Source organism: Fundulus heteroclitus, chromosome 5, assembly GCF_011125445.2.
Source record: "Fundulus heteroclitus isolate FHET01 chromosome 5, MU-UCD_Fhet_4.1, whole genome shotgun sequence".
Lineage (NCBI taxonomy): Eukaryota > Metazoa > Chordata > Actinopteri > Cyprinodontiformes > Fundulidae > Fundulus > Fundulus heteroclitus.
In genome coordinates this window covers 44,023,767-44,047,486 of record NC_046365.1, presented here as the reverse complement: position 1 = coordinate 44,047,486, position 23,720 = coordinate 44,023,767, and the positions used below count along the sequence as shown (strand labels likewise).

The 23,720-nt window shown below is 45.6% G+C and overlaps 4 protein-coding genes across 8 annotated transcripts; 1 reads left to right on the top strand and 3 right to left on the bottom strand.

The window, feature by feature from the left end:
- Positions 1–37: 37 nt before the first annotated feature.
- Positions 38–4,934, bottom strand: ppp3r1b (protein phosphatase 3 (formerly 2B), regulatory s1ubunit B, alpha isoform, b). Its single transcript, XM_012854617.3, has 5 exons — positions 4,860–4,934; positions 4,598–4,774; positions 682–741; positions 397–581; positions 38–324 (listed from the first exon to the last, which is right to left on the bottom strand). The coding sequence occupies exons 1-5, from the start codon at positions 4,930–4,932 to the stop codon at positions 277–279; spliced, it is 543 nt and encodes a 180-aa protein (XP_012710071.2). The 5' UTR covers positions 4,933–4,934; the 3' UTR covers positions 38–276.
- Positions 4,935–5,965: 1,031 nt separating this feature from the next.
- Positions 5,966–8,905, bottom strand: cnrip1a (cannabinoid receptor interacting protein 1a). The gene is made up of 3 exons (XM_012854616.3): positions 8,609–8,905; positions 7,496–7,640; positions 5,966–6,976 (listed from the first exon to the last, which is right to left on the bottom strand). Exons 1-3 carry the CDS (start codon positions 8,785–8,787, stop codon positions 6,812–6,814), a joined length of 489 nt encoding a protein of 162 aa, XP_012710070.1. The 5' UTR covers positions 8,788–8,905; the 3' UTR covers positions 5,966–6,811.
- An 807-nt stretch (positions 8,906–9,712) lies between these two features.
- Positions 9,713–13,544, bottom strand: LOC105919315 (F-box only protein 48). Of its 5 annotated transcripts, none has more exons than XM_021311745.2 (4): positions 13,448–13,544; positions 12,793–13,151; positions 12,362–12,705; positions 9,713–10,050 (listed from the first exon to the last, which is right to left on the bottom strand). In XM_021311745.2, the coding sequence occupies exons 3-4, from the start codon at positions 12,638–12,640 to the stop codon at positions 9,889–9,891; spliced, it is 441 nt and encodes a 146-aa protein (XP_021167420.2). In that variant the 5' UTR covers positions 12,641–12,705; positions 12,793–13,151; positions 13,448–13,544; the 3' UTR covers positions 9,713–9,888. The 5 variants fall into 5 exon arrangements, with proteins under 5 accessions (XP_021167420.2, XP_021167422.2, XP_035993618.1 ...); XM_021311747.2 differs by having other exon boundaries at positions 12,793–13,097; positions 13,448–13,534; XM_036137725.1 differs by lacking the exon at positions 13,448–13,544 and having other exon boundaries at positions 12,793–13,049; positions 13,098–13,441.
- A 328-nt stretch (positions 13,545–13,872) lies between these two features.
- On the top strand, positions 13,873–23,674 carry aplf (aprataxin and PNKP like factor). The gene is made up of 10 exons (XM_012854618.3): positions 13,873–14,183; positions 15,115–15,186; positions 15,416–15,579; positions 15,896–16,034; positions 16,476–16,605; positions 17,576–17,742; positions 17,897–18,117; positions 18,309–18,428; positions 20,587–20,633; positions 22,707–23,674. The coding sequence occupies exons 1-10, from the start codon at positions 14,091–14,093 to the stop codon at positions 22,898–22,900; spliced, it is 1,347 nt and encodes a 448-aa protein (XP_012710072.2). The 5' UTR covers positions 13,873–14,090; the 3' UTR covers positions 22,901–23,674.
- The last annotated feature ends 46 nt before the right edge of the window (positions 23,675–23,720 follow it).

The following is a 23,720-nucleotide window of genomic DNA, read 5'->3' as shown; positions in this document are numbered from 1 at the left end:
TAATTACTGTGAAGAACGCACAGAGTGGTTATTAGACAGAATCTGGACATTTTCTCTGATACGATTTCAGCCTGTCTTCATCATTTTGGCCCAATTAATAAAGTCTCCATGCAGGTGGGGGGGGGGGGGGGTTGATGGAGTCTCTGCTGATGCAGGTGAAGCCTGGAGACCTCCATGCTGCCCCTCACTGCTGCTCTCTGAACCTGAGCTCCGGTCACTGAGGCCTTCTGGCCAATCAGGGAGCTCAGAGGGAAGCCATGAAGACGTGGGCCGCTGTCAGACGTCCACCACCATCTTCCTGTGAAAGTCCGAGCCACCGACCATCTGCAGGAGACACAGCAGGAGGTGAGACAGAGTGGAGCTTCTGGACCGGGACCAGAACCGCTGACATCTCACCGTGCAGAACTCCTGGAAGGACACCCTGCCGTCTCCGTCTGTGTCAGCGCGCAGGATGGTTTTATCCACGACCTGCTGCAGCTCCGCGTCCTGCAGGTTGGTGCCCACCATCATCTTCAGCACCTGGAAGAGCTCTCCGTTGGAGATGAAGCCGTCTTTGTCCATGTCGTAGATCCTGAAGGCGACTGAGCGCAGAGACAGAAACGGCAGGTTGAGGGAGAGGAAGGCGGGTTGGTGGGTCTGAAAGCAGGATGGAGGAAGATCTACAGGAAGATCTAGACTCACAGTGGAGCTTCTGCAGTCTGTCTCCTCTGACGCTGAACTGAGACACTCCTTTAATGAACTCTGACAGGCAGAAGAACAGCTCTGGTCAAAGTGTGTCCAGGTCTGAAGGCTGATCCATGAGCAGGTTTGGACCGGGACAGAACCAGATAAACCCACACATGTAGCACCAAGAACCAAGAAGCTGTTATCTGAGCATTATGATGAGGTTTGGAGGGAAACGGCCACAATCACAGATTCACACACAAACCAGGCCGTCTATTTTTATATTAAGCTATCTTTTAATTTAAAAAGTAATCAGCATTCCATTAAAAACAATAATTATAGAGATTAGAATATTAATGTTGAAGTTCAGCTTTTATTTTTGTCCAGAGTTAATCTGGTTCTGAGGTTTTTCTTCTCGTCACTCTGAGCTGCAGAAGTTTAATATCTGGAAACCAGTTTCTAAATCATCGTTTAAAACCTTCATTCTTAGTTCTGATTGTACAGAGCGAAGTAAATAAGGTGGAACCGGAAGTGCTTTTATTTTGATAGTACAAACAGGAAGTGGTTTTATAACGTAGCAGCCAGACCTGGCTGGAACCGAACCGGTTCTATTGGGTTCCTGTTGTCACCATGAAGCTACAGCTAGCCTGAGCAGGTTGCTATGAGCCTTTAGCATCCCAGAATAATCATAAACATCTCCGGCTAATTAATATTCAGCTGCTTTCACAGTAAAACCTGCAGCTTCTTCCTTCCTCTCTGCACATTACACTGGTTCTGGTTCTGGTCTCTGTCTGTGACGCTATGTCTGCATTCAGCACCAGGTGGGATGTTCTAAGGTTCTGGTTCTGCTTTGTCTCCAGGTGTTCTGTCAGAATCATGGACGTTAGCGGCACGCTTGCTCTAATGCGCATGCGCACTGATGAATCATTTAGCCTTCAGGGGTCCGTTCTTCGTACGTCGCTAACTCAGTTAGCAGGATTTCATTGTTGACGATTTGGCATGATCTTGGATCGTTTGGTTCTTCGAAAGACATCCTGCACTTGTTGTCATAGCAACATGTGCGCCAGCTTGAGCCTGCTCCAAAGTAGGCTTATTTCATGTAAACAAGATTAGATCACAGCTGTATAAGCGGAGGAGATAGAGAAGTCTGTCGTATCCATGTCCATTTTTACGACTGCAACCTTTTGCGGAAGGTGCAAGAATAATTTGCAGAGGTTTTCGAATTATTCGCGTATTGCGCAATAGACAGGATCCTTTAGCGCAGCGCGACAATGTAGAGATTTTTCTTGGTGGCTGTTATAAACAGACAAACACATCATTTAACAGTGGCTTTTAAAGAGGAAAATGTGATGTTGGAGCCATAAATCTAAAATATTGAAGTTATTTGTATGATAGTTTGCTTTTTATTTTTATCATATTCAGTAAGAAGAGTTGTTCGGGCTATTTTATTGTGAAGTTTAGTTTACTTTGAAAGGCTTGCTTCCTGTCGAGCCGTATATTGTATTAGAAAAAACTATGGATGGATTATCTAGTCACGGAGCAATACAGTTTTACCGTGTAAACTGTGGATGACTTGGAAAAGGAAGATTTTAATTTTTTATGGATAAAGATTTTTTTTTTGTTAAAATTCCCAGTTTGCACATGTCCTTTACTTCCCGTCTCTAAGGAATGACACTGAAATTTGGATCTCGACATAACAAGTGCCTTTTTAAAATAAAGTGTAATAATTAAAGGCTACCATTTTGTAGAATATTCTTGTATTTCACTTTTACTTGTCCCCATGTTCTAGTGGGTCCCGTGGAGGATCTGATATAAAAGAACAAATAATATCAAATTATTAAAATGCAATGCTGTAGAATGTGATAAAAACATCTACCATGGACAGTATTTATGCATTAATTTGTCTGCTGCTTTTTGCCGGCCCTCTCTCCTGGCTTTAACAGATTTTGAGGTGTTTTAATTAATGACTCAAATTCGGCATAACCTTCCATTAAAAGCTCGTGTTCTGCTTGGGCGTTCTTTGCTGAACAGCCAATAGCAGCACTACTGATCATTGTTTCTACTATCGATACATTTCCCCTTTTAAACAAACGCATGAACGCGCAGTTGTCTCAGATAACTCAATCCAGTGATACTAAACAACAGGTGTGTTGGAAGAACCCAATTAGCCGGATCATGATTAGCCGGATGAAATCATCTTGGATGTCTCATTTGATCTTGGATGTTTTAAGCAACGTACGAAGAACGGACCCCAGGTCTGCAAACCGAGCAGCAAAAACGGTAAACAAGTTAATTATAAGAGGAAAATCCGTTTGGACTGCGCTGTTATTTCATTAAAGTAGAAACTGTCAGAAAAGTAAAGTTACATGTTCAGAGAAGAAGCCTCAATAAAATAAACCAACTTATACCAGATTGAGTTAAACCCGGGAAATTATTGGATTTGATCTGATTTTCTGTTTAAAATCATAAAAAATTGTCTGAGTTCATATATTTGGGATAAATCAAAATGCGGCGTGCTGATTGACGGACGGAACAGCAGCAGGATGTCACACAGCTAATGACACAAAGCGAATGCTGGTTTAACACGCAGGTACCAGCTTCTGCTACGTATGCTGTTCTGACAGAACCCCGGGTTCTGGGCCTCCGGCTCTGGTTCTTTAGTCCTATAAGCCCAGTTGTCTGTCCTCTCCCCGTTTGTCCTGATGGTTGAATTAGTAGGTTGATTTCCAGTCACTGCTGTTTCAGACCAGATACGAGTTAATTTCTCTGACTGGTTTTAAACATTTAAAGAAAACATGGACCCGGTTCTGAAGTCCTTCCACTGGGTCAGCTGTCCAAACCCATGCGGTCATAAATGATTTCAACCCTGAGTCTGATGGTTCTGTATTGAAGAGGTCCGATAGTTCAGCAGAACGCTGTTTTCACAGGTGAACTGTTAATGTTTAGGTGAACTGTTCATATTTAGATGAACTGTTCATGTTTAGGTGAACTGTTCATGTTTAGGTGAACTGTTCATGTTTAGGTGAACTGTTCGTATTTAGATGAACTGTTCATGTTTAGGTGAACTGTTTGTATTTAGATGAACTGTTCATGTTTAGGTGAACTGTTTGTATTTAGATGAACTGTTCATGTTTAGGTGAACTGTTTGTATTTAGATGAACTGTTCATGTTTAGGTGAACTGTTCACGTTTTAGTAAGCTGTTCATGTTTAGGTGAACTGTTCATGTTTAGATGAACTGTTAGTATTTAGATGAACTGTTAGTATTTAGATGAACTGTTCATGTTTAGGTGAACTGTTAGTATTTAGATGAACTGTTCATGTTTAGGTGAACTGTTCACGTTTTGGTAAGCTGTTAGTATTTAGATGAACTGTTCATGTTTAGGTGAACTGTTCACGGTTTAGTAAGCAGTTCATGTTTAGGTGAACTGTTAGTATTTAGGTGAACTGTTGGTATTTAGATGAACTGTTGGTATTTAGATGAACTGTTCATGTTTAGGTGAACTGTTGGTATTTAGATGAACTGTTAGTATTTAGATGAACTGTTCATGTTTAGGTGAACTGTTTATATTTAGATGAACTGTTGGTATTTAGATGAACTGTTAGTATTTAGATGAACCGTTCATATTTAGATGAACTGTTCATGTTTAGGTGAACTGTTAGTATTTAGATGAACTGTTTATATTTAGATGAACTGTTGGTATTTAGATGAACTGTTCATGTTTAGATGAACTGTTCATGTTTAGGTGAACTGTTGGTATTTAGATGAACTGTTCATATTTAGATGAACTGTTCATGTTTAGGTGAACTGTTCATGTTTAGGTGAACTGTTCATGTTTAGGTGAACTGTTCGTATTTAGATGAACTGTTCATGTTTAGGTGAACTGTTCATATTTAAGTGAACTGTTCGTATTTAGATGAACTGTTTATATTTACCGATGAAGTCAACCTCCCCGTTGCCGTCGCTGTCAAAGATGTCGATGACTCTGCGGACCAGCGGGTTCTGCTGGAGTTCTGGCAGCGACATGAACTCATCCACGCTCAGAGAGCCGGATTTATCCAGGTCCAGTTTCCTAAACCTCTTCCCCAGCCGCCTCATCTCCTCCCCCTCCTCTGAAAGGAAACACGGATAAACGGGGTTCCTGCTCTCTGATTGGTTCCACCTACTGCGTCTCACCTGTCTTTCCGACAGACTCACCTGTTCTCTTCTTGGTGCTCGCCATGTCTGTCCGCAGCTGCCGGGCCGGTTCTGAGCTCTCACACCGGGTCATGTGACGCGTCTCTGGCCACTAATCACCCGGCTGATCGCCATGACTCAGCCGTAAGCCGCTTGCTCGTGACCCTGATGCATTATGGGATAGAAAGCTGGGTGGGCCTTAAAGGTTCTGATCCAGCCTTTGGGTTCTCCCCGTCTTCCCTCCTGGGATCCGGTCCAGCTGCTCTGGGTCATCAGTCCTCCAGGCTCGCTTTCACATTCAGCTCTCCCCTCCAGAACCTCCAGAACCTCCACACCCTTCATGTTTCCCACAGACCTTTCTGTGGTGGATCCAGCGGATTGGACCTGGTTCTGGAGGAGAACCTGTCTGGACCAGCCTGGTGTAATAACTTCAGAACATTTCTGTAGCTTCTAAAACGCTTCGTAGATTCCCTTATTTAGGAAGCGGAAGAAGTTCAGAACCACCAGAACCGTCTTTGGACCTGGCTGCAGGACCAGAAGGTGGACCAGCCGGGTCCAGAGAGGCGTGTCTGGATTCTTGGTTCATTTTCTGTTGATTTTATTCTGTTAAAGCAGGAAACATGTCTTGAAGTCATGAATAATAAATATGACTGATTATTAATTATTCTATAAATAAATAATAAATGTTTAAACTCTTTATTCCCTCTAGAAGGAGGAGATGCAGCTGATCTCAGGATGGGAGAATATTCCTGCATCAGGCTGGAGGTGATTTTATTTATTAATCTAATAAAAAGACGGTTTCTGTGAACTGGGTCGGCTGCCGGGGCAGAACCGCCGGGCCGGGTCGCTGCTGGTTCTGCTCAACTGAACCCAACTAGTTACTGCTTTAACCTTTAATTAGGGATTCTGGGTGAAAACTGCTCACAGACTCCAAGGTTTCCTCTTGATTCTGGTTCTGACCCGCTCCAATAAATGTATTAATATTTAATAACTAATATTGTTTAGAGGTTTTAATTCAATCTATTTTATAAACATAAAGACAATTCAGCAAAAATGTGATGCTGGACCGGGTCAGAAAGCCGTCTGGGTCAGAACCGGTGGGGTGGGTTGAGTGATGAGGCCCAGAGGAGAGTCAGGACGCTGCTTTATTCACCGCTACACTACAGATGAACACAAAACAAGAAGCAACACATCAAGTTTGGCAAAATGAATGAGAGCAGAAACGGAGCGGCGCCGCCGGCGTCTGGCGAGACGAAGAAAACAGCCGTCCTCTTCCTCACAGCACCTCCAGGGACGACAGGATTCATCCGCCGCTGAAAATAGTCCCAGACAAACGCCCATCTGTTCTCCGTGGTTCTGGTGCAGAACTCACAGAAAACCATCAGAACTCTGCTTCTCAGGCCAGAATGGGTCCAGTCCTGGTAAAAAGTTCTCATCCAGCCCGGGTCCTCCATCCAAGCAGCCAGACATCAGCCCAGACCAGGAGGTTCTGGTACCGGAGGTTCTGGTACTGAACGGGTGGATCCGAGCTTCGTGGGTTTTACCTCCAAGGGTCATGAGATCTGGACCCGAGCAGCTGGAAGGCGGTTCTGTACGGGAGCCGGGCTCTGCCTCAGAACCAGGGGGAGGAGCTCCATCTCCTGAGCAGATCCAGAACCCCCTGGAGGAACCTGCATCTCTGGAGGAGCTGGACAGGCCCGTTACCTGCTGACCCAAACCTGGAGAACCAAAAGGTTCCAGGAACACCCGGCTGCTCAGAAGGAGAACCTGAAAGAAGGAGGACTGGACCAGAACTTTTAAACAGCACCGTTCTGCAGCTGTTCTCCATCCTGGTCTTCAGGGAACATCAGGTTGAGTTCACATGAAGACCAGCTCAGCAAACAGCGGGTTCCAGCCCGGCGCTGGTAGGACAGAACACAGAGCAGGTTCTGGACAGACAAACAGTGGACAGCACGTCCTGCCGAGGTTCTGGCTCAGTTGAACACCTCCTTGTTGATCCACATCAGGGTCCGGGTCTCGTTGGGTTTGCACTCGTACTCGATGTTGCTGAACTTGTTGCCGAACTGGCAGTGCTCCCTCTTGTAGTAGTTGTAGTACTTGGCCTGCCAGACCGTCTCAAAGGTGCCGGCCTTGGTGAACTGCAGAGAGACAGAGAACCCGTCAGCAACACCGGAACCAAGATCAGAACCAGGACCGGAACCAAGACCACAACCAACATCAGAACTTCTGCTGCTCAGCTTCACCTCCAGCTGCACGAGTGCTGAAAGGAACCAGACTGAACTGAACTAGATTGGACTTAATGGAAATGAACTGAACTGAATTAACTAGACTGAATAAACTGATTTGAAATGAACTGAATTGGAATGATCTGAATTGAACTGAACTGAATTGGACTGCAGTGGAATGAACTGATTTGAAATGAACTGATTTGAAATGAACTGAATTGGAGTGCAGTGGAATGAACTGAACTGAGCTGAAATTGAACTGAACCAAACCGTGAGGATAAACTATGTGAATAAACTGAAACATCTGATGTGGATCATCTCTGCTGATCCACATCAGATCAGAAGGAGTTCCTCAGGAAGCGATCTAAGCTCAGAGGAACCTCCAGGTTCTGCTCGACCTTCTTGCGGGTCATTATCCGGGCCTCCTCTCACCTCGATGCTGACTTGGACGGGCTGGCGGTCTCCGCTCTTGGTGTGGGGGACGCCCTCCGTGTCGTACTGGCCGTTATAAACCACCGAGTCCTCGTCTCTGGACTGCTGCTCCAGAGGGAAGACGATTCCTCCGATGTTCATGTTCCTGTGAGGAAGAGGAGGGTCGATTCATCGCCTGCTTCATCTCAGCGCTTCCTGTCCGCATAGAACTCAGTCCCCCAACTTATCAGCCAGGGGAAAATAAAGTCCTATAATTATGAGAATATTTAAGTCGTTTTATGAGAACTCTGTGTCCCCCTGTGTTTATTCTCATATTCTCGTACGCGTAATATTCTAACTTTATTCTGGTAATTAAAAAATTACAGCCAACGATTAAAGAGCATACATTAGTAGCCACAGAGGAGCAGATTTCCACAAAATGAGCTAAAAATGTGAGATTAATTTCACATAGTTGTGAGAAAACATGGATGTTTTCTGATGTTGAATATTAGAGAAGAAATAAACGATAAATTCAGATCATTTGGATCATCTCACCACCCCAACACCCAGAACATCTGGTCAGAACTACAGATGTTCCTCAGGAGGAACCCAGAGAGCTGGAGGAACATGAGCAGCTGTGCAGGTGACCTGAGGTCAGTTACCTGTGCAGGTAGAGAAGCTGAGGTGTGGCAGCTAACGAGCTCGTTTAGTTTAAACGCCACATTGGTTCATTTCCTGGAAGTTTCCCCTGAAACACGCAGGAGTGTTTCTGGAGGGATCCTCCAGCAGAGGAGGAACATTGGGAGCCCAGAGATTACGATCAGACCCAGAACCGATAGACGGGCCGGTTCTGCTTCAGTGATTCTGGGAGGTTTGCTGAGTCCATACACCTGTCTGCAGGTAGACTCTCCCCTCAGGCTGCTGCTGCATAGAGGAGCTGCAGATAAACCTGATCCTGCATGATTTATGCAGCAGCAGGAGGAAGAGGAGGAGGAGGAGGAGGAGGAGGAGGAGGAGGAGGAGGCCGCAGACCTGGCAGGGCATCCCTCCTCTCACCTGTCCTCTCAACACCTGGGGACACCGACACACATGCGCACTGCGGACGTCCACACAGACAACACGGGGTCTCCTTACGTGGCCTCCACGGTTCCGGGCTTCACCTCCACCTCGATCTTGTACTTGGAGCCCGTCAGCAGCTTGATGGTCCGGCTCTGGCCGAAGCGGCTTCCGTCCACCTTGAAGAAGACGGCTCCGTCGTTGGGCTGGATCCGCAGCGCGATCTGGATGCTGATGATCGGCGGCACGTCGTCCATGATGCCGGGGAGCGGCTCTGCCTGCGGGGCCTGCGGGGCGTGCGGGGTGTGCGGGGCGCAGCGAGCCGGAGGAGAGGATGCTGAGGAGGGACGCGGCTTCCGGTGAAGCCTTTCACAATAAGAGCGGAACCCGGCCCCGCTGTTCCCCTGGTGACGTCACTTCCTCCCAGAGATGACCGCTACAGACTGGAGGGTCCCAGTTTGTTGATCCTTTTATTCATTTAAACTCCTAAACTGTTCAGTTTAACGTGTTAATGAGGGATTCTAACTACGCAACAATATCTTGATTTTTATGGTTTTTAACAAACCCATTTAGGCTTTAAGCTGCTTTAATACTTTCAAACCATAAACTGGACCTAAATACTGTGAACCTGCATTATTCATCGCTCCTCTTCCTCTTTTCTCTCAGGTTAACCTGGAAGGAGGAAGGAGAGTCCGGCCCGGTCCGGTCCGGTGGGGCAGAACTCGGTCCGTTCTGATGGTTCTGATGGTTCTCCTTGGCTCGGTCCCCTTCTGCCTCTCCACAGTAACATTAACTGAGATGAGTCCAAACTGAACTGGACCTGCTGAGTCGTCAGTTTGTGGTCCATCGCTGAGACACAGAACCTCAGAGAACATTTCCTCTGAGAACAAACAGGATCTCCAGGTGTTCTGCAGTCAGAGATGGAACTGGACCTCCTCCCCATCCTGCTGACAGGTTCAGTCCCAGAGCCTCTGGAGGCGCTACAGACGCTCAGGTGGACCATCTCCCTCACAAACATGAAGCACCGGTGAACACGGTTCAGTCCAGATGACCCGACTCATTTGGACTTTATCTGGTCCACTAGAGGACATGCGTTGGGACAAAGACCAGGAAGCTCCACCCACATCCTCCATCAGTGGTGGAGCTTCAGAACCAGAGCAGAAACCGACCCGAAGCCACAGGAACAGAGACAAACCGCTTTAATTCCAGCTCAGCTGTATTTACATCAAACCGATTCATCTCCATGATTAGTTTTCTCAGAAAAACATTTTAAAATTCTATGTACAGTGGTTTGTGTTGCATTAAAGTGAGGTGAGCGTATAAAACATATATTAGGGTCATAATCAGAGAAGGTAGCATCATCTGTCGAGCTCGGCCTGCAGGATCTCTCCCCACGTCTCTGCGTCCAGCGCCGCCATCTTCCTGCCCAGCAGCTCGTCGGCGGACGCCACTCGGCTGTAGCGCCCCGTCAGCCAGTCCGTCTTCACCTGGCTCCGCCTGTAGTTCCTCAGCAGGGTCACCTGGGGAGAGGAAGCACCTTCAGCTCGCTGCTCGTCAGCCTCCTCGCTCATTAAGACATTTCTGGAGGCGCTGCAGACTGAAGCAGAAAGCTGAAGCTTCAGCCTCCATCTGAGCCGCCGTGTTCCTCAGACTGACCGTCCAACACGCCACACCACACCTCACCTACTCACCTGACCATAACTAATCAGCCTAAATTACAGCCAGGCTCCTAAACATCAAATCTTTCTGAGCGCACGGATCATTTTCCAACATTTGTGTCTGCTCCTGTAGAAAAGTGTAGGATGAGTGGAAACAGAAAATGGACAGAGTGAGCGCTCCTGCTGTCCTGTAGTCTGTGCAGGAGAACCTGGGGAGAACCCGGCACCTTCCTGCCTGGAGAGCAGCGTCCGCAGCAGGTGTTCTCCAGGTGTTCTCCAGGTGTTCTCCAGGTAGGACGTCACAGCAGCGTTCACCTGCTCTGAGTTTATAGAGTCTTATATCTCTGCAGAAACGCTTCTTTTACACCATCTGCGCTCCACAGCTGCCTTTTTATGCACTGCAGCTAAAAGTTATACGTTCTTGAAATGAGGAGCATTTGTCCTTGTTTTCAGCAGCAAGTTTAAATCATCTGCCAGTTGAAAGAGAGTTTAGCATTTAAAATAGTAACAACTCATCTCCATCGTCTTATTTCAAATGCCGTATATCCAATGATCTTATTTTAGGGGTAAAATACTCATTCCACTGGCAGATAATCTTATTTAGCTGCTCAGATTACGAGCAAATAAACTCATTTCAAGAGTTTTAGTTCCTCTTTGCAGCATCAGATAAGTTGGTGAAAGTTAAGGAGTGTGTGCAGCAGGATCTGAGGATCTGATGGTTTCTGCTTTAACAGATTTCTCTCTTCCTCAGCCTCAACCACACATCAAAGGTTCTTCCTGTTGTCCCTTACCTGGCGCTGCTCACCTGGCGCTGCTCACCTGGCGCTGCTCACCTGGCGCTGCTCACCTGGCGCTGCTCACCTGCTGCCCTTAGGCTTCTCCCCAAAGAGTTTAATCGCTTCGCATCAATCTGAACTCAAATGATCCGTCACTAATACACATAAAAGTGAAGAGCAGGACGAGTTTCTCTGCTTATCGCTGAAACGTTCATGTCAGAAACATTTTATTTCATTCTTTCTCACTAAGTGTCTTTTTTATTTCCAAAAACCATAAACGTAGTTTTTGGTATCAGAGACAATTTGTTAAAAGCGAACCAAGTTTTAAGCAGATTTTAGTCTTTTTCACCAGAGATTAAACTTTCCTCAAACAAAATAAACCGACAAAAATAAAAGATTTTACAAATGTCATTAATAGGGTCAATAAAGATTTTTGGGCCAATCACAGAGGGGGGGGGGGGACTCCTGTTAAAGTCCAGACAGCGTTTTTTTGTTTGGTTTTTTTTGGTGATTTTCCAGGAGTTTTTACCCATGAATGAACATTTCCTCTGATCCATCAGTTTGTCTGATAACTTTATGCCCAATATTACCAAAAGCTTTTCTTAAATCATTATTTATGTCCGTTTAAAAATAATGATCCAACTGTTTAACAAAAACTTACTTTTTAAAAAATTACAGCTTAGGAACAAAATCAATTCCATATGGAAAAGATTTATTTTGTTTTTAAATGCTCTGAATATCGTCTTTTTCAATAACTCCACCCAGAAACATAAAGTTTATGTTTGCTGTCGTTATCACAGAGATTTTTATCTCTGTTAATCACTGAACTTTTTTGTCTACAAAATAACTCTTAAACTATAGATTTAATTTTTCCAGTTTTGTATCTGTTTTTTTTCCCAGTTACTCAGTTTAAACACGTTTGTTAAAACCTGATTTCTTATCTTTTTATGTTATTTTTGCCGTCTATCATCTTAAAACCGACATTAATCTTTTCTTTTGTTCTAATTACGTTAATTTTCACTAGTTCTACATAAAGTGCATCTTTGCAGGTCTGTCATCCATGGCTTCTCTCCAGAATAAGTTTACTGGGCTGTGTGAGTCTGGACCGTCGTTAAGGTGAGAAACTTGTTGGTCCAGGTGTCAGCCCAGGTATCAGCCCAGGTGTCCAGCCCAGGTATCAGCCCAGGTGTCAGCCCAGGTGTTCAGCCCAGGTGTTCCAGCCCAGGTGTTCCAGCCCAGGTGTCCAGCCCAGGTATCAGCCCAGGTGTTTAGCCCAGGTGTTCCAGCCCAGGTGTCCAGCCCAGGTATCAGCCCAGGTGTCAGCCCAGGTGTTCCAGCCCAGGTGTCAGCCCAGGTGTCAGCCCAGGTGTTCAGCTCAGAGGCAGCAGCAGACTCACCTTCCAGGAGAGGCCGCGGCTGCGGTCGCTGTCCACCTCCCTCTGGCAGACGGCGCGGACCAGCATGCACTGCTGCCTCCACAGCTGCTCGCTCTCCTGGATGATGGCGTGCCACAGCCTGCAGGCTCTGGAGGCCCTGCACAGACTCTGGGGGTCCAGCTCCCTGAAGATCCTCACGCTCATCTCCACCGGCAGCGTCTCTGCAAAGTTCTGGCAGCCGGCAGCCTTCGGGGGGGCTCCTCCGTCACAGGACCGCCGCTGAGGGGCCCGCAGACTCATGGGAAGGGCCCTGGAGCAGAACCAGGACCAGCGTCCAGGTCCAGGACTGAGGAGGAGGAGCTTCTCTGGAAGCAAAGGTGGATTCATCGTCAGGAGATTAATCCAAGCATAATAATTATAATAACACTTCTAGAGACGAGAGAAAGACAAACCTGGTGTTCTGAGGAACCTCTCACTCCCTCTGGGTTCTCCTTAAGGTCCAGGTGTTCTGAGGAACCTCTCACTCCCTCTGGGTTCTCCTTAAGGTCCAGATGTTCTGAGGAACCTCTCACTCCCTCTGGGTTCTCCTTAAGGTCCAGGTGTTCTGAGGAACCTCTCACTCCCTCTGGGTTCTCCTTAAGGTCCAGATGTTCTGAGGAACCTCTCACTCCCTCTGGGTTCTCCTTAAGGTCCAGGTGTTCTGAGGAACCTCTCACTCCCTCTGGGTTCTCCTTAAGGTCCAGGTGTTCTGAGGAACCTTCAGACGGAACATCTGCAGGTGTGATCTCTATAATCTGGTCTTTGGCTCTTCCTGGTGACAGTCCAGATAAAATCATAACAAACGGGTTGGTTTCAGATTGAGAGCAGATCTTTTCCGGTTCTGCTGTAACTGGACCATCAGAACCAGAACCTCGGTCCTGCTGTGGACAGACCGGGGACTTTCTGTCCCTCCGGATGGACGGTTTTGGGGTTCCTGCCACAGTCCCGAGCAGCAGTTCGGGTTTAGACGTCAGATCCTGATAACCTGCGACCCGTTAATCTCTAAAGGTTCCGCCCAGAACCCAGAACCCACCCGGATCACCTGTTTGGGTCAAATGTGTCGCTTACCTGCGCGGAGGGAAGGCTTGTCAGCTCTTTAAATGTCCCAACGGCTGTTTACACTGAAGCATGACGTCAGCACGCTTGAAGGTTGAGCGCATGCGTAGAAAGCTCACTCAGCCGTTACTTTAAAATTCAAAATGTATTTTGTTTTTTTTTCCATTCTTAAATATACATTTTGAGTCGGAGGTGCATAATGAAATTTTGGAAGGTCTGTTAATCAAAAAAGTACAATCTTAAAAATATTTCCCTTTCTTTATCGAATCAATGTATAATTACATATTTAAAGTGTTAAATTAATCACAGTAAAATCACAAATTGAACTAAAATCGGAATAAAACTTTGTTATCTATCTTATTGTACAATGCTTTGAAGTATTTAGTACATCTGAATATTTTGCAAATAACCAATAAGATGTTAAAAGATATTTCCTGGCTCTCTACTGCGCATGCGCTCTCCTACCCCGGAAGTTTGAACATGAGAGTTGTGGTGGAGCACCTTGTTTAACTTTTCGTTGTTGTTTTTAATATTTTCCTTTGAAGCGTTAAAATGAATTCCTCTGGAGTCACGCGTTAAATCCTCCCGCTGTTTCCCGGCCGACAAGCAGGCAGCCGCGGATCCGCCGCTCAGTCCCGCCCCGGAGAAGAGCCTGATGTCCGGCTTTGGCCTGGCCCCGGTGGACGGTGGGGATCTGGTCCCGCTGTCACCGGGAGAGACGGTGCTGGGCCGGGGTCCCTTGCTCGGGGTGAGTCCTCCTGGGAGGCTTGAAGGGAAGAACTGGGACCGGTTCACTTTCACAGCAGCAGACCAGGACTGCTCCTCAGCATGGCTGAAAATAATGTTATTTTACTTTGTTTTAATAATGGAGAAAACAGACAATTCTAACATTTGACCAAGACATGTCATTTAAATCCCATATTAAACAGGTTTCCAGAGTTTCCTTCTTTCACCTCCGGAATATCGCCAGAATTAGAAACATTCTGTCCAGGAGTGATGCTGAAAAACTAGTCCATGCATTTGTTACTTCAAGGCTGGACTATTGTAATTCTTTACTATCAGGAAGTCCACAAAATGCAGTTCAAAGCCTTCAGCTGATCCAAAATGCTGCAGCAAGAGTTCTGATGAAAATCAACCAGAGGGATCATATTTCTCCTGTTCTAGCTTCCCTTCATTGGCTTCCTGTTAAATCAAGAATAGAATTTAAAATTCTCCTTCTAACGTATAAAGCCCTTAATAATCAAGCTCCATCATATATCAGAGCTCTGATTACCCCGTATGTTCCTAACAGAGCACTTCGCTCTCAGACTGCAGGTCTGCTGGTGGTTCCTAGAGTCTCTAAAAGTAGAATGGGAGGCAGATCCTTTAGCTATCAGGCTCCTCTCCTGTGGAACCAACTCCCAGTTTTGGTCCGTGAGGCAGACACCCCGTCTACTTTTAAGACTAATCTTAAAACTTTCCTTTCTGACAAAGCTTCTAGTCAGATAATGTTGACGACTGTCTATATGAATAAAACTGAAATGAATTAAAATTGTCTGAACGTGAGTGTAGAAAGTCTGGGATTTCAACACATTTCCATGCAGAGAGGATCTGTTTCTGTTTGAAGAGTGAAGACGAGTCCAGAAATCAGTTGAGCTGGTTTTAAATCAAGTGTTCCTCTGCTTTTGTTGTTCTATCAGATCAGTGACACCAGAATTTCCAGACACCACGGGCTGCTGGAGAACCTGAACGGCCAGCTGCGACTCAAACCGGTGCGTCCTCACCGCCACTGCAGTGGATCATGTGTCTGATTAGACTTAAACGTCTTCCTTCCTTTGTGCTTTTTTTGTAAACAGATTTCTTACAGACTATAGAAGTGGTTAACAGACAAGAAGTTTTTCTAATTTTACAATGAGCGTCTGACCCTGTTTTGGGCAACAGAACATGCATGTCCAGCAGGGGGCGCTGTGGCACAGAAACTCATACGTCTCCTCTCTGCAGACCCATGTGAATCCATGCTTCGTCCTCTCATCCCTGAAGGATGACCCCAGACCGCTGGAGAAAGGCTCCTGGCATCGTCTCCATCCTGGAGATTTGTTCTCTCTGCTGCCGGGTCGCTTCATCTACAGGGTGGAGGCTGTGGGCAGAGAGGACAGCACTCCCAGGTACTCTGAAGCGTTCTCATGGCAACGCAGAGGCTCGTTAAGCGTCTCTCTGACTAATTACCTGGATGAGGTCAATTACTGCGATGTTCTTTGTCTCTGCAGAGGAACTGAAGGAGTCAGATGTTCTCTGTCAACCCAATCATGCAGAATGTTGATTCATGTATTCTTTGATTCACGTCCTGCTTGCTTTTGAAGCTCACATCAAAGAGACGGACACTCGACTGAACGAGAGCAGCGTTCAGCCTGCCGAGGCTCATGAAACATTCATGTTCCTCCTGAAGCTCTGAGAAGATCTCTGTTCCATCTCTTTGTGCAGAAACAGCCAGAACCTAGAAGAAGAAGGAGAGCTTCCTGTTTCTGCCAGAACCACGGTGGAGGCTGCTGGGCCGGAGCAGGAACAGGTTTCTGATCCAAACAGGAGTGAACCCACCGGTCCCAACACAAGTCTGGCTCAGGTCTGTTTACTAATACTAGTACTAAAGTCCAGAGTCGGCCCATGTTTAGCTCTGCTGGTTCCAGGTTTCCATCAGTGGAAATGTTTTCCACCCACTGAACAGCGAGCGGGACGCAAGCTGAGAAACAACCCAGACGGAACAAACGCGCAGTTTTCTTTTTTATTTTGACCCTAATGTAATAAAGTTCATAAAAGCAGCTGCTTCTTTAGCCACAGATGTAAAATTCAGACAATAAACTCCTCAAACATTAATGAAAAGCATCTGGAAAAATCTAACACTTTTACAAAATTTATGGGTTTGTACATTTTTCAAAAGTCTTAAGAAGAATTACAACAGTGTCTTAAACCACAAAGAAATGGGAATAATATATGTATTATTTATTTGTTCTGTCATAGTGAATCTTTGTGTGGAAATGAACAGGAAGTTGTTCTTCTCCAACAGGAAGTCTCGACACGACGGCTGGATGACATCCAGAGCAACGAGCCCCCACCTGCTCCCAGGAGGAGAGTTTTACCTGCGTGGATGATGGCTTCTGTCGCAGCTCCAAAGAGTCCAGCTACTGCTCCAAAAGGTGACCCAGAACCTGACGACACGACTCACTTTAACGGACAAAACGATTCACTTTAAAAGACGACCCGACTCACTTTAAAAAAGTCACGAGTCACTTTAACAAACTTCACGAGTCACTTTAACCGGCGACACGACTCACTTTAAAAGACGACACGGCTCACTTTAAAAAAAGTCACGAGTCACTTTAACGGACGACAAGACTCACTTTAACAGATGACACGACTCACTTTAACAAAAGTCACGACTCACCTGAACGGACGACACGACTCACTTTAACAAACTTCACGAGTCACTTTAAAAAAGTCACGAGTCACTTTAACAAACTTCACGAGTCACTTTAACGGACGACACGACTCACTTTAAAAAAAGTCACGACTAACTTTAACGGGCAAAACGACTCACATTAAAAGACGACACGACTCACTTTAAAAAAGTCACGAGTCACTTTAACGAACGTCACGAGTCACTTTAACGGACGACACGACTCACTTTAACAAAAGTCACGAGTCACTTTAACGAACGTCACTTTTACGGACGTCACGAGTCACTAACATGTCAGGACTCCCCGTACAGATAAGGGATGGATCAGTTACAGAGTCCGTATTGGCCACAAGTTAAATGTTGTAGGTGCAAACCTCTTGAAGAGCCGGCCTGTGTGACACAGTCGCTCACCATCAGCATGACGGATCCACAGTGTCCGGACCCAGAACTCCTGAGGGGAACCTGTTGGAGGTTAATTATCACCGAGGGCACCTTCAGCCATAACGAAGGCCAATAGAAACGGCGCCGGTCGTCCGGTGGTTCCGGTGGCAGTACCCTAAGTACTGGTTCTCTTGCTTCCTTAGGAACCACACGCTGCCTATTGGACCTCGTTAGCGGTAGAGAACATCTGCAGAACATCTGCAGAACATCTGCAGAACATCAGCATCATCTTTGTGGTTCCCGTCATTCTGACCGTTGGTCTGGTTTAGGTCAGTCAGGTGTGAGGAGGAGGAAACAAACTGCTGCAGCCACGATATCCTCCGTTCCTCTGAGAGCGGGCCACCGTGAGGAAGAGGAGGAGGAGGAGAAGGAGGAGGAGAGGCTGACGAAGAAGAGGAGGAAGATGAGTGAAGAAGAAAACCTTCCAGCAGAAACAGTTAGTACAGCTGATAATGAAAAGTTGTTTTTATGTTCTGGCCGGTAAGAGGATGACTGAGATGGACCTGAGGATGCTGGTGTCGGTTCCTCTGAACTCTGCAGGCCTCAGACACTCTGACACTGAAACTGAACTCATGCTCTCTGACTTTCAGGAAGTTCTCACAGAGGAGTCGTCCTCCAGAGTTCAGATTAAACCCCGCAGGTCCAGTCAGGATGGTGTCAGCTCTCACTCTGACCTTCTCAGTGTAAAGCTGGAAGATGATGGGAAGGGAGAAGGTCCGGCCCAGACGTCTGAGTCTAGGAAATCACCAAAGGAGAAGAAGTCCCAATCCCCAGTCAGAACACCTTGTCCGTACGGGAAGGACTGCTACAGGTAGGCTCACCTGCTAAGGGAGTTTTTACTTGGCAAAGAGCAAGAGCTCGGTTGGTCCTTCAGAGAATCTTCTAGATATCTGTGAGGAGAGTCCAGAAATCAGCAGCTTTGAACTAAGAGCTGGTCTAGGAACTGGATGAAGCAGCCGTGAACCAATCATCCCTCAGCATCTCCTCTGTTTGCCTTTCCAGGAAGAACCCCCTTCATTTCCAGGAGTGCAGTCACCCAGGAGACTCCGACTACGAGGAGGAGGAGGAGGAGGAAGAGGAGGCAGAGCGACCAGAGTGTCCTTACGGCACCGACTGTTACAGGTCAGACATGGTTGTCTTAGCAGATTTAAGAGCCTGCAGATGTGGAATCATTATTAGAACGCTAGTTTCTCATAAGTTGGTGTTTAAGCTAGGATCAGCGATTTTATTTATTTATTTTTTTTCCCAGAGGTTTCCCCTCTTTTTGGGGGATCGTGTGAAAAAATCTTCCAAATCATCTCAGGTCTTATTTCTTTCTACTGAGGCCTTCCTCTTCCTCTCATCTTCATGGTTCACTTCTTGTGACTCTCAGCCATGTTCAAAGTCTACGGTGAGAACAGCGGAACTACAATGACCGGCTAACACCGAAGCTAAACCCACCCTAAGCTAACTGCTAACCTAGCCGCTAAGCTAACCGCTAAGCTAACTGCTAAGCTAACCGCTAAGCTAACTGCTAACCTAGCCGCTAAGCTAACTGGATACATAAACACTTGAAGTGCGCAGCCAGCAAGCAGAAACTATGAAGGAACGAGTTTACAGGCTGGTGTTATGTGAGCGCGTCAGAATGATGGGATGTGGGACAACCTGGAGATAAGATGATTCCCCAGAACCAGAGGGGGGGGGGGCATACAACGTTTATGGACCAATGTCTGCTCTTCGGACCGAACGGCAGCAATTGGTCAGAGTTATTACAGGCCCACAGCTCCACAGCGAATGATTTTTTTAACCTCCTTTGTTATGAAGTGAATACATAATGAATACATAATGTATTTAGTACTGTCAGGATGGAAGGACCATTTCACCCAGAATAACAAAAAGTGTTTCTGAACAGGATTACCACCTACAGCTTTAAAGGTGACATTGTGAATAATTTACATTTTGCACATTTTTGCTCTTACATTTTGGTCTCTACTGCTTCTAGAAACAAAGAAAATCCATCTGTTTATTGGCCATAAGCAAATGTTTGTGTCTGGAAAACCAGCCGTTTTAAAAACTTCCTGAATATTACATCAGTCGGCGAACTCCGCCCCTCACCTAGCAACCCCAGCCGGGACGTTAGCGCTATTAGAATTTTATTTTTCTTATCAGATTCTTTAGATCTAAAACAACCTAAATGCCTCCTAGAGGTATCTTATATAAACCACCAGTTACTAAAACATAAAACTCTCAGACAGATGTTTGATAAAACGGGACAGTTTAACGGTTTAATGGTAGCTCTGGGTCTCTGGCTGCGCTGCAGGAACTACTGAGCATCTCTGCTGGCTGTGCAGGAGGCTCCACTTCTTCAGCTCCTGGTTCTGATTGGCTCACAGATGTGCAGCAATACCACTCAGCATCTGCTTGCAGCCATTTTCATGCCTATAAAGTGGGAGGGGAAATATTGAGTTGGGGGCGTGGCCAGCTGCAGCTTATTTGCATAAAAGTGACAGAGCTCTAAAACATTAGAGGTGAAATTATTCAATTAAATTATCTGAGAATGATTTGGTGCAAAAGATTTAATGAACGTATCCTGAATATTAAAAGGAAGCAGAGTAGGTCATTTTTAAAGAAGGAGAAAGACATGAGCTGTTAGTTTTAGATGCTCCAAAAAAAAAAACAAGGACTTATAAACAATAAATTAAAAAAATATACTATTTTAAAAATAATGCTACGCCTGATTAAAGTGTTGTACAATGAAACCAAACATAAGATACGAAAACATTGAAAGGACCACACAACAACAGAAAATAAAACAAGGAATAAATTAAACTGGATTGGCAAATTAAGAGTAAAACCTAAAGCATGTTATTTTATTTACTTATTCTATATAACTGAGTTGTGTTATTTGAAAAATACAATACAAGCCTCCTAACCTAGTCAAACATGTCAAGGCTTTTACTTTTGGCAGGAAACTGTTGGATGGGGTTTAAAGGAGTCAAAGCTAAGTAACTAAATGTGGTCTATAATGTAAAAAGACCCGGTTCTGCTGGGCTGACCCAGTCACAATGGTTCCTGAGTGGCTCACTATGTTTTAACTGTAAAACTTAAAGGAGCTTCTCATTGGAAAATGGAATCAAACATTTGTTAAATTTGGCCGCAGGTTTGTTCCGATTTAGTTTAAGTGATCAGATGTGGTTCTGGTGGCCTGTTTGCTCCATAATAACAATCATTTAATTTAATAAAAACCCTTTTGAGATGTGGAGGCCTCGGCCTAAACTGCTGTCATCTGTGTTTTCTGCAGGAAAAATCCTCTCCACAGGAAAGAGTTCAGCCACACTAAGAAACCTGGTGAGTGGGAATAACAGTTTCCTTCAAACAAGATGCTTTATTTCTGATTACTTTTACATTTACTGGACTTTTTACTACATTGACTAAAACAGGACAAACATGCAACAGTTACAGCACATGGTACGACGGTTTTCACCAAACTAACGTTTCAAACTCAATTCCAGTACTAACAAAAATACTGTGTATCATTTTTGATACCACTGCAACATTTTTTGAAGACACGGTTATTTCTGGTTAAGAGCAAAGCTATGATTAATTACAATAAGATAAACTCAATTAGGACAGAACCAGTTGGGGACAATTGCCCTCGTTTAGAAAAATAAATCATTTAAATGTCCCTTCCTTGTTTGGTAAAACAGCAGAGCAGATAAAACTAATAGAATAAGTGATATTATCCTCTATGAAAGTACACTCCTTTGCTTCCATTAGCCACATAAATACATAAAGGACACATAAAGGATCATTATAAATGAAAATGAATTTCATTTCAAACCAACATGGACAGAACATGTTGTACAGCAGAAACAAGGATCTGGTCGATGCTAATATATTCAGTAGCAGCCCTGGATAATTTCTGCCTATCTGGTCCTTTTTTATTTTATTTTATTCAGGTTTTAACTAGCAACAGGGTGGCTGGATCCTGCTTGAACCTGTGTTATTATTAGCCACGTTAGCTCGCGCAGCGTTACAGCTGAATGAAGCCGTCAGCTATTTTCCTCCATGGATTCGTACGTGTCGACTTGTAGCGTTAGCGTAGCATGTAGCATCGTTCAGCAGGTTTTTTGTCCGTCTGCCTCACAGGAAAGTTCCTCTGAACAATCCTTCTGTGTTCATCTTGTCTAAAGAGGTTCAGCTCCTGAGTTTGCGGTCAGGCGTATTTCGTCACTTCCTGTTTTCTGTTGCTGTGCGGATTTCGGGTTTGATGTTCCAGACTCTCGTTTTTATCTTTAATCTCTTTGCTGTGAGATCATTCACGCTGGCGGTAATGACCTACTTGAGGAGTTTCAGTCAGGCTTCAGAGCTCATCATAGCACTGAAACAGCTCTGGTGAAGGTCACTAATGATATTCTCATGGCCTCAGATAATGGACTTGTGTCTATACTTGTCCTGTTAGATCTCAGTGCTGCGTTTGATACAGTTGATCACAATATTCTCCTACAAAGACTTGAACATACTGTAGGGATTAAGGGGAAAGCATTAGGCTGGTTTAAATCTTATCTGTCAGACAGATTCCAGTTTGTTCATGTTAATAATAAATCTTCCTCAAACTTTAAGGTCACCTGTGGAGTACCACAGGGTTCAGTCCTTGGACCAATTCTCTTTACTATATATATGCTTCCGATTGGCAAAATTATCAGACAGCATGGGATTAATTTCCACTGTTATGCTGATGATACTCAGCTATATTTATCCATAAATCCTGATGAATCCAATCAGTTACTTCGACTGCAGTCATGTCTTGATGACATCACATCCTGGATGACAGCCACTGACCCCCGCAGGGTGGGTGGGTTATGGGAGAACGGGGGTGCCTATTGGAGTCAGCGGCATGATGCTCCCCAGTCATTCCTCCCCATCCCCGAACACCTCCCTCTGCCTGCTCCATCACACTGCCACACATGTAGGACCTTGGGGGGGGGGAGGCATCGCTGGGGAGGGGGGAGAATAGTCTCACCAGTCTCGCTGTCTGGTGACGTCCTTGACCCCAATTTTATTAGACAGTCAGTCAGAGTCACTTTCTAAGTGACTCTGACTGAATTGTGACTAGGATGGATCTGTGAAGTCAGTGACTCAGTTTATTGATGAGTTCTGGAATGAACTGGACCGGTTTGTCTGCAGACGTGTTGAAGCGGATAAACTGGATTAAATAAACCAGGTTTTAACGCCTCCTTGATCTCAGGTTGTTTTAATCCTGAAACCTTTGCTGGGTTTTTCTCCCAGACGGAAGCTTTCTTTGGTCTGATGGAAACTAAAATGTCTGCAGCTCTGTTCTCTTCCTGAACCTGGCGTTAAGCTCAGATCAACGGGTCGGTGTAAGACTAACGCAGACGTTCGCTGCGCTCCTCTCTGCAGCTCGCTCCGCTCAGAACGCGGCGCCGGAGGACGAAGATGTCTCTGGAGACGACGACAGCTTCATCAACGACGACAGCGACGACCTCGGCAACGACTCGGACTACGTGCCTCCGGGCTCCGACCACAGCGAGCGGGAAGACGTCCGCCGGCTGCAGCGGGAAGCTGCGGCCTTCCTGGAGAAAGGCCGGAGGTAGAGGAGGCTGAACATCTGTGAACATCTGTGAACATCTGCCAGCATCAGCTGGAAGGAGAGAGAGCCATGAAACTGATAAATACCGGAGCTAAAGGAGGCGCAGCAGACGGTACCGGCCCATTCTGTAATATCACAGCTGGTTCCTAAGATAAAACATTTTCAGATGTGGAGGTGCGGTCCGGTTGGATCGATGACGCCCGGTCCTGGATGGCCCGTTTAGCTCGGCGCCGGATGTTAGATCGGGTCGCTCAGGACGGTTCTGATGGGTTCTGATGGGTTCTGACCGGCCGGTGTTGGCCGACACCCAGACTGTGTCCAATCAGCTGCTGCGATCTTCCTGGTTTATTGTTGGAAATCAATGCAAAGCAGACATAAGCCAGAGCAGAGGAGCCCTGATGTCCAAACGGGTCGCTGATGGTTCTGGACATCGTCCTGCTGCAGAGGGACGCGTCCTCAGGTCTCATCTTTACACATTTACCAGAATAACAGTGATGGAAACACTGAGCGACTCTTCGTTCATCCAGAGCATGAAGGACAACAGAAGGTTTTTCTCTGTAACTTGTCCTGTCTGGCTTTTCACATTAAGAGTCTTGCAGGATTTTATATGGATGCTTTTAATGTGAAAAGCAGCAGGAAATGTGTGTGTGCCTCAGAGCCAGCGGGGATAAATGGCTCATATTTTAATCCGTTTTTGTTGATCTCTGCTTTAACAGATTTGTTTTCTCTTTACTAAATGTTGTTTTATTTTACATTAAAGGTGTTAAAGCAGTGTAAAGGACTGACTCTTAATTCCATGAATTTTTAGAGCAGCAAAGAAGAAA

Bases quoted from the DNA above. Each gene is read 5' to 3' on its own strand.
- ppp3r1b (XM_012854617.3), bottom strand. From the start codon at position 4,932: ATGACCCGGTGTGAGAGCTCAGAACCGGCCCGGCAGCTGCGGACAGAC. The intron at 582-681 runs GTGAGTCTAGAT...CTCTGCGCTCAG, and splicing joins CAGACTGCAGAAGCTCCACT to TCGCCTTCAGGATCTACGAC. The intron at 325-396 runs GTGAGATGTCAG...TGTCTCCTGCAG, and splicing joins CCTTCCAGGAGTTCTGCACG to ATGGTCGGTGGCTCGGACTT.
- cnrip1a (XM_012854616.3), bottom strand. From the start codon at position 8,787: ATGGACGACGTGCCGCCGATCATCAGCATCCAGATCGCGCTGCGGATC. The intron at 7,641-8,608 runs GTAAGGAGACCC...TCTTCCTCACAG, and splicing joins CCCGGAACCGTGGAGGCCAC to GAACATGAACATCGGAGGAA. The intron at 6,977-7,495 runs GTGAGAGGAGGC...GTCTCTCTGCAG, and splicing joins CCGTCCAAGTCAGCATCGAG to TTCACCAAGGCCGGCACCTT.
- LOC105919315 (XM_021311745.2), bottom strand. From the start codon at position 12,640: ATGAGTCTGCGGGCCCCTCAGCGGCGGTCCTGTGACGGAGGAGCCCCC. The intron at 10,051-12,361 runs GTGAGTCTGCTG...TCCTCTCCCCAG, and splicing joins GCCGCGGCCTCTCCTGGAAG to GTGACCCTGCTGAGGAACTA.
- aplf (XM_012854618.3), top strand. From the start codon at position 14,091: ATGTCCGGCTTTGGCCTGGCCCCGGTGGACGGTGGGGATCTGGTCCCG. The intron at 18,118-18,308 runs GTAGGCTCACCT...TTGCCTTTCCAG, and splicing joins TACGGGAAGGACTGCTACAG to GAAGAACCCCCTTCATTTCC. The intron at 18,429-20,586 runs GTCAGACATGGT...TGTTTTCTGCAG, and splicing joins TACGGCACCGACTGTTACAG to GAAAAATCCTCTCCACAGGA.